The 9,001-nt window shown below is 43.3% G+C and overlaps 1 protein-coding gene across 1 annotated transcript; it reads left to right on the top strand.

Annotated features, from left to right (window-relative positions):
- Nucleotides 1–6,707: 6,707 nt before the first annotated feature.
- bcas2 (BCAS2, pre-mRNA processing factor) lies at nucleotides 6,708–8,619 on the top strand. Its single transcript, XM_004070224.4, has 7 exons — nucleotides 6,708–6,904; nucleotides 7,301–7,393; nucleotides 7,483–7,553; nucleotides 7,655–7,816; nucleotides 7,895–7,945; nucleotides 8,026–8,106; nucleotides 8,180–8,619. Exons 1-7 carry the CDS (start codon nucleotides 6,812–6,814, stop codon nucleotides 8,304–8,306), a joined length of 678 nt encoding a protein of 225 aa, XP_004070272.1. The 5' UTR covers nucleotides 6,708–6,811; the 3' UTR covers nucleotides 8,307–8,619.
- The last annotated feature ends 382 nt before the right edge of the window (nucleotides 8,620–9,001 follow it).

The following is a 9,001-nucleotide window of genomic DNA, read 5'->3' as shown; positions in this document are numbered from 1 at the left end:
TCCTTGGGCAAGACCCTTAACGCTATTGCCCACCTCACAACATGAGAGACAATGAACCACATGTCATGCCGGCTCAGACGTCGCCCGGCCAAACAAGGTCTGCGTTAGGTGCTGGGGGACCAGAGCACTCTGATGGAAAGTGGGCTACTGGAACAAGATGGAAATGGACTAGATGTGAGAACAAGGTTCTGTTAGAATACTACTACTCAAGTAATCCCACCCAGAGGGGTTACATGCAGAGAATGTGGAATGAATTGATGCTTCGAAACCCACAATCAAGGCTAACTGCCAAACAACTGGTAGCCCAATGCTCGAACATCCACAAACGGCAACTCCCATCACAACTTGAGATTGAAGTGATACAATACAATTGCAATACCTTGGGAGAGCCAGAACTGCAGGTCAGAGAGGAGGCTATACCACACTCCCACCCTGAGCTTGGGTACACAGCCCCAACAACTACAGATATGCTGAGCGAAGCAGCAACTGACCTGAAAAACAAGATCATGTCTAGAATGAACACTAGGCAACCCCGACACCAGTTACAACGGTTAAGTGATGTACCGCCTGAAAGTCTTGTGAATGAAGCATTGAGGGGAATTCCTACCACAACAATCACAGAAACCAATGAATTGGTCTACACTTCAGCAGCAGTGATCCTTCAGATGCTTGGCTACAAGACCAACCATGGAAGAAAACAGTACCCACCATGGAAGCAACGGTTAAAGGCCAAAATCAAGGCAACTCGGAAGGATGTGAGTAAGCTGACAGAGGCTCAAAGAAGTACATTGAGAAAGCAAGTACCTAAGAGATACAGCCAGATGCCCATACCTGAAGCACTGGAAACTGCCAAACAAAGGCTCCTAGCCTTGAGCAGCCGCCTAAAGAGGTACACAAGAGACAATGAAGCCAGACGAATAAACAAGCTCTTCGCAACTCAACCTGCGAAAGTGTACGCTCAGTGGCAGGGTCAAAACAGCCGAGCAGACCCACCAAGGCTGGAAGCTGAACAGTCCTGGAAAAGCATATGGGAGAAAGAGACAGCACATAACAGCAATGCCCAGTGGCTGGTCTCTCTGATAAATGAACATAGCAACCTCTCTGAACAGAATCCAGTAACCATCACAGTGGCAGACATCCAAGAAAGAGTCTCAGGTATGAGGAACTGGACAGCACAGGGCCCTGACATGATACATGCCTACTGGCTAAAGAAGCTTACCACACTCCATGAGCGCCTGGCAGCACAAATGAACCAGCTGCTAAGTGATGGGACTCACCCCGAATGGCTAACGGAAGGGCGAACGATCCTAATTCAGAAGGATCCCTCAAAGGGTGCAGTCCCATCCAACTACTGGCCAATAACCTGTCTGTCCACAACATGGAAGCTCATGTCAGGCATCATTACAACCAAGATAAATAGGCACATGGATCAATTCATGAGTAACACACAGAAGGGCATTGGTAGAGACTCCAGAGGAGCCAAACACCGACTCCTGGTTGACAGAACAATCGCTCAAGACTGCAAGACGACACACCAACCTGTGCACAGCCTGGATTGATTACAAGAAGGCCTATGACTCAATGCCGCACACATGGATCACTGAATGCTTGGAGCTGTACAACATCAACAGGACTCTAAGAGCCTTCATAGGGAACTCAATGAAGCTGTGGAAAACCACCCTTTAAGCCAATGGGAAACCACTTGCACAAGTGTCCATCAAATGTGGGATATGCCAAGGTGACGCTCTGTCCCCACTGCTGTTCTGCATAGGTCTGAACCGCCTCAGCCAAATAATCAACAAGACTGGCTATGGATACCGACTCAGAAATGGGGCCAACGTCAGTCACCTCCTCTACATGGATGACATCAAGCTATATGCTAAGAGTGAGCGTGACATTGACTCCCTGATCCACACCACCAGGATGTACAGTACTGACATTGGGATGTCATTCGGGCTCGAGAAATGCAACCGGATGGTGACAAAGAGAGGCAAGGTAGTCCACACAGGAGGGGTCTCACTCCCAGAAGTAACAATAGCAGACATTGAGGACAGTTACAAGTACCTTGGAATTCCGCAGGCAAATGGCAACCTGGAGCAGGCAACAAGGAAAGCTGCAACAGCTAAATACCTCCAACGAGTAAGGCAAGTCCTGAGAAGCCAGCTCAATGGCAAAAATAAGACCCGGGCAATAAACAGCTACGCACTGCTAGTAATCAGTTACCGTGCAGGAATAATAAGATGGCCAAAGGAAGAGATACAGACCACGGATGTTAAAACACGAAAGCTCCTCACCATGCATGGAGGATTCCATCCCAAATCAAGCACCCTGAGACTGTATGCTAGCCGCAAGGAAGGAGGCCGAGGACTAGTGAGCGTAGAAGCCACTATCCAGGATGAAACATCCAAGATGCATGAGTACATCAAGCTCAAGGCCCCAACTGACAGTGTGCTCAGTGAATGTCTCAGGCAATGGAGAGCAGAGGACACAGTGCTGGAGGACAGATCCTCATGGGAGGAGAAACCCCTGTATGGGATGTACCACCGGACCATAACTGAAGTGGCTGATATCAAGAAGTCCTACCAATGGCTAGAAAGGGCTGGCCTACAGGACAGCACTGAAGCACTCATCCTGGCAGCTCAGGAACAAGCCCTGAGCACCAGAGCCATAGAGGCTCAGATCTACCACACCAGACAAGACCCAAGGTGTAGGCTGTGCAAAGAGGCGCCTGAAACAATCCAGCACATAACTGCAGGGTGTAAGATGCTGGCAGGTAAAGCATACATGGAGCGCCACAATCAAGTGGCTGGAATAATATACAGGAACATGTGTGCAGAATATGGACTGGAAACCCCAAGGTCAAAATGGGAAACACCTCCGAAGGTGGTAGAGAATGAGAGGGCAAAGATCCTGTGGGACTTCCAGATCCAGACTGATAGGATGGTGATGGCGAACCAACCAGACATTGTAGTGGTGAATAAAGAACAGAGGAAAGCCGTTGTGGTGGATGTGGCAGGGCCATGCAATGGGAACATCACAAACTGGAGAAACACCAGGGACTGGAGAACTGGAGAAAGCCTGGAAAGTGAAGGTGACAGTGGTGCCTGTGGTAATTGGAGCACTCGGGGCAGTAACCCCCAAGCTGGAGGAGTGGCTACAACAGATACCTGGAAAGACCTCAGACCTATCAGTCCAGAAAAGCGCAGTGTTAGGAACAGCTAAGATACTGCGCAGGACCCAGGCCTCTGGTAGAGGACCCGAACTTGGAGGAGAAACCACCCGCGGAGGGTGAGAAGGGCGTTTAATGTATATATATATATATATATATATATATATATATATATATATATATATATATATATATATATATATATATATATATATATATATATATATATATATATATATATATAATCTTTATACAAATAAAATAATCTAACCCTAACCAATTTTTCTCAATCTTAACATTTAATATTATTATTGTGTCATGAGACACAAGCAAAAGAGCCAATATTTTTATTTATGATTAATAGTAATGACTGAAGTATTTACTGGTATATGTGGAACGTATGCATATTTTGCAATCAGTTTTATGAGTAATCGTCCTGTGTTTGATCCATCTATGTAGAGATATCTATGTATAGTTCCATTGTTTGTCTTGTTTTGTATTATTTTTGCTTTGATTGCTCGAAATAAACCATTTCCAAATCCAAATCTTAATATCTAATAACATCAAATATTCAAATTCGGTCAGCTTTACATCCATGAATTCCTCCGACATGTCTGTGAGGGACTTTTCAGTCGTTTTTGATGCTGATCCTCTTCATCTCACCTGTTGACAGGAACAGCTGATCTGACCACCTGCAGCATCTTCAACACAACTGTAGGTCAAATCTGCTTTGTCAATAAAGATTTATTTTACAAAATCTGTTATTATATTGAAATATCCTGTATGCAGAATTGTTTATCTGGAAAAAATAAACATTATAAACTGATTTTAAAAAAAAGTTTTCATGAAGCATCTGTCTATAAAACCAAATGACTGACTCTCTTCAAATATTATAAATCTTTATTAACACAAAGTAGATGTTGACAGTGATTCTGGTCTTTGGCTGCTGACTTGCTTGATGGTTTCCCCTATAAAAGACTCAAATAAGGGGTTTTCCTGCATTTGGATGTGTGGGGTGGTCGGTCCATCCTTTCCAGAGGTGGAGGTGGTGGGGGGGTTGCTTTGATGGAGTAAACACGATCCGGTATTGGGTTGGAGGAGGCGGAGCTGGGACAACTGTAAGTCAAGCGTAAGTCCATCCTGAAAAAACATTAATATAAACTGTGTTCTTCTTCTGTGGTTTAACAAACACCAGAATATGATTTTATTTCTTTAAAATTTGGGAATTGTAAAGATTGCCCGACCCAGCTGGATGAGCAAAAGAAAATGGAGGGATGGGATAACAGGAGGAGGGATAGAAAGAAGTTTGATGTGATTCTCCCACAAGTCTCCCACAAATGGTAAATGGCATTTACCTGTATAGAGCTTTAGTACCTTCTTGTAAGGCCCAAAATGCTTAACAGTCACTGTCCCATTCACTCAACACATACACACACACACACACACAACGGCAGCTCCACATTTCAACAATTCAACACATTGTTGCACAGAGTGCGAACTGAACCTGCAATCTTCCAACCAGCAGTCGACTGTTCTACCTGCTTTTTTGCTTTAAAGCTCAAGAAAGACAACAAAGACATTATAAGAAAGCAGTACTGACTAAAAAGCATAGTGTGAGATTTTTATTCCACATTTCAGCATCATAGGGTCTTTGTGCTGTTGACTTAGAATGAAAAAAAGTAACAAGTTTTACTAGTAAACATTAGAAAGACATTTTTCCATAAAGGTCACTGGGGGATCTGCAGCCTCTTCCAGTCGTTATTAAATCTGTGACAAACTCTAATCAAGTTTTCCTTTTAGCCACGGAAAGCAGTGTATAAGAAACAAAACATGTGAAATCTAGACAACTTAATTAGATCATTTTCGTCTAAATTCAATTAAGAGGGAAATTAAATCATCCAAAAAACATGTTTTCTTTTTATACATTAATTCAATTAAAATAAAAAAATCACTTTTTGAATCAAATCTGCACATTTATTTTTTTCTGTTATTCTGTGGAGGAGCTTGGCCAGAAACTGATCCTGTTTTCCCAGATGTTAGGATTAATTTGGTTTTGCAACGTGTACACACGCAAAAAAACATACTATTAGGCCTGCACAATTAATCGCAAATTTATCGTTATCGCGATTTCAAGCTGTGCAATATCCATATCGCAAAAGTCAGCGAAAATCACAATAAATGGTAAACCTTAAATGTGCTAAAACAATCTTATGGTAACTTTAGCTATTTAATGAATTAACTAAATCCCTTTATGCATTTGACCAATCAGATATAGCCCTTTACGTTGTTGACCAATCGGATGGAGCTCTTACGTTAGATGTTGCCCTACTAATTAGACGAGGGTCATTTGGAAGATAAATTTAAGGTATTTTGACTCTTATTTATACTAAACATTTGAAGGGAAATGGAAATGTTTTTGTTGTTTTTGCTATTTGTTCATTTTTTGCAAGTTATATCTTCATCGCAATATTGATCACTAATATCGCATATAGCGAGTTTTCCTCATATTGTGCGGCCCTACATACTATAATGCATACACATACCAGTACTTCCCCTTTCTTGGCTATTTACTCTTGGTTATTATTTCTGTATTGTTAAGATGAAATGCCTTCAACGTAAACTTATAATTTTATATACATTATTTAAAAAAAAATATTGAAGTGATGATGAAGTATTTTTACAAGATTGATCACATTTGTATCAGAAGAAAAAGCTATTTATATATTTTTTTAGAACAACAACAAAAGAAAGATAAAAAAAGCATTTATTTGTTGAAATTTAATATGAAACTCTTTAAAGGTTTACTGTAGTGCAGTAATAGCTGAAACCTGAAGTTTGTTACACTACACATCTGCAAGAAGCTCCTGGGGATCTTCTATCAGTCTGTGGTCGCCAGTGTAATAACCTACGCTGTGGTGTGCTGGGGGGGGAGCACCTCAAAGACAGACTTCTCCAGGCTGGAGAAGCTGATCAGGCGGGCTGGTTCTGTGGTTGGCACAAGGCTGGACCGTCTGGCTACTGTGGCAGAGAGAAGGACACTGAAAAAACTGACAGGTATCCTGGACAATACCAGCCACCCTCTGCACATGACTATCGGTAGCCAGAGAAGCACCTTCAGCAAGAGGCTGCTCCTCCCAAGGTGCGGGACTAATAGACTGAGGAACTCCTTTGTCCCCCGGGCCATCAAACTCTTTACCACCCCCGGGCCATCAAACCACTTAGGAGGGGGGAGGGGGACAGAAAGGAAAGGGAAAGGGCCTGAATCACTTTTTTTTTTTTGTATATACTGTTTGCAGATATTTAAATTGTTTTTTACTGTTCTAATCTTCCTCATTTTTCTAGTCACTGTGCTGCTTTTTCCTTTTTCCTATATGTATGTCAACCAGTGCTGTATGCGATGGAGATGTCAATTTCCATGCGGGAACCTCCCAAATGGATAAATAAAGTTGTCTATCTATCTACTAAGCTGCAGTTCCATTCCTCAACGCAAGAGGCGACAATCACGATTAATACAACACCGTTGAGACTTTTATTTCGGAAAGTTTTGACCGGAAACGGAAGTTTCTGATTAGCCGTTTGGAGTCTGTTAGCAGAAAAGGACTTTCTTTCTTTATTTTTATTTTTTTTTACTGGGGAGCGAACATGGCTGGAACGGCCTCGGTCGCTGGCGAAGTGTTTGTTGATGCGTTGCCGTATTTTGATCAAGGTTATGACGCACCAGGTGTCAGAGAAGCGGTGGGTAAACAAGAATGCTGCTTTAAAAGCTAGCTAACTTATAGCTAGTTAGAACTGTTAGCTAGCGATGCCGCATGGTAACGCGCCGTTCAATGTATAGTTGGCCAAACCATTATTATTATGATCGCCTGTATATTTCTTTAGATCTTGTCATTATAGGTTTCTGCTTTGAAACTATACAAGTTCATAATTTAGGATGAAAACCTTCAAAGCCAAAGCTGCTGTTTACCTCATCGGGTAAAACAACAGCTGAGGGGTTTGAAACAGCCGGCAGATCTGGAGAACCAGGGTTTGGTGACACTAAGTTGACATGTTAGATCATCAGGGGTTGTGGCTCATTTTTAAATCATGTTTGTATGAAAAATGGAGAGAAATCATTTGTACTTGGCCCTTCAGGCCGCTGCGTTGGTGGAAGAAGAGACCAGAAGGTATCGCCCAACTAAGAACTACCTGAGCTACCTGCCCATGCCGGAGTTCTCGCCGTTTGAGGTGAAAACCTGCAGACATTTGAAACTTGATTCCTAGTCTGGGTTGGCTAACCGGTTTATAATCCTTTCCCGTTTTGTTTTGGGTTTCAGACAGAAATCATGAGGAATGAGTTTGAGCGATTAGCCGCTCGACAACCAATGGACCTCCTCAGCATGAAGAGGTAAAAAACACACTCTGTCTGTCTGTACAATATTTCTGTAAATGTAAAAGAAAGAGAAAGTTTAGGGTGATTCCATAGAACGATTCTATTCTGCTGTGGAGGTATGAGCTTCCAGCCCCCACATCGGGACAGAAGAACGACATTACCGCCTGGCAGGAGTGTGTCAATAACTCCATGGCCCAGCTGGAGCACCAGGCCATCCGGATCGAGAACCTGGAGCTCATGTCGCATTATGGAACAAACGCGTGGAAGGTCTACAACGAGTGAGTGGCGGCCTGTGGGTCTCACCCTTTGGTGTCTGACTCTTCTGAAGACTCAAAGCTAATGTTGTCCCTTTTCAGCAATCTGGCCTTCCTGATTGAGCTGGCTCAAAAGGAACTCCACAAGTTCAGGTGATTGAGGATTGGATCATACATGCCTGAAAAGATCCAACGGTTACCATGGTTACACATTTCTGAACTTATGCCGGCAGGAAGAAGATCCAGGACCTGAACTGGCAGCGCAAAAACGATCAGTTGGCTGCAGGCGCCAAGCTGCGAGAGCTGGAGTCCAAGTAGGTTCTTCTTAAGTTCTGGTGTTCTCGTGGATGAGGGGTGATGTCTGACTCTGGTTCTGATTCCCGCCAGCTGGGTGTCGCTGGTCAGTAAAAACTATGAGATCGAGCGCGCCATCGTCCAGCTGGAGAACGAGGTGGCTCAGCTGAGGCAGCAGCAAGGGGAGGAGAACAAGGAGAACATCCGACAGGACTTTTAGGAGTCACCTCACCGGGATCCGTTGGATGGATCTGATTCGGTTGGTTTGGACGACTCGATGACTGCTGGAGCGTAGCGGGTCACTCGACTCCAAGACGGATGATGTTTGAAAGGCGTCGGTTTCCTCTGATGGAACCGTTGGGTCTTTTGTGTTCAGTTACACACAAATCATGGTTTGAAACTCATGATCGATCGACATGATCGATGTCTTTGTAGCTTGTTGTACAGTTTCTAAGTTGTGGTGGAGAAAAAAAATCCTGTTTTTGATTCAACTTTTGTTTTTTATCGTTTTAATAAAATGAACGTTTCATACACATTGTTATTTTTTTCAGTCTTTTACCTGTAAGTCTCTGAGCTTCAGAGCTGCAGCTGATGAGCTGGAAGCTAACAGATGGGAGCAGCTGGATGGTTTGTCATTCATCCCTCTTGAAGAACAGTGAAACCTAAAGTCTGAGGCCTAGAGTGAGGCGGTTTTGTGTCAGATCCCCTGTCTTCTGTACATCCACTGAACTTTGATCTCAGAAATCTGCAGCATTTTGTGCTGATCCATTTTCAAAAGTCTCAGCGTCTTCCATGACTTCCTGGATGAGTCTTCATCTTTGTTGTTGGTCAGTGGCACAGAAAGGTCACAACACATTAACTCACAACACATTAACTTACCACACAACACATTAACTCACAACCCAAAAACTCACA

This window comes from Oryzias latipes, chromosome 7 (assembly GCF_002234675.1).
Source record: "Oryzias latipes chromosome 7, ASM223467v1".
In the NCBI taxonomy this organism is placed as follows: Eukaryota; Metazoa; Chordata; class Actinopteri; order Beloniformes; family Adrianichthyidae; genus Oryzias; species Oryzias latipes.
Note: the sequence above shows the minus strand (reverse complement) of the source record. Positions and strands in the feature narration are given on the sequence as shown.

What these genes read in the sequence shown, in the direction of transcription:
- bcas2 (XM_004070224.4), top strand. Translation starts at nt 6,812, where the DNA reads ATGGCTGGAACGGCCTCGGTCGCTGGCGAAGTGTTTGTTGATGCGTTG. An exon ending in CGGAGTTCTCGCCGTTTGAG is followed by an intron (nt 7,394 to 7,482) that starts GTGAAAACCTGC and finishes TTTGGGTTTCAG; the next exon opens with ACAGAAATCATGAGGAATGA. An exon ending in AAGGAACTCCACAAGTTCAG is followed by an intron (nt 7,946 to 8,025) that starts GTGATTGAGGAT and finishes TTATGCCGGCAG; the next exon opens with GAAGAAGATCCAGGACCTGA.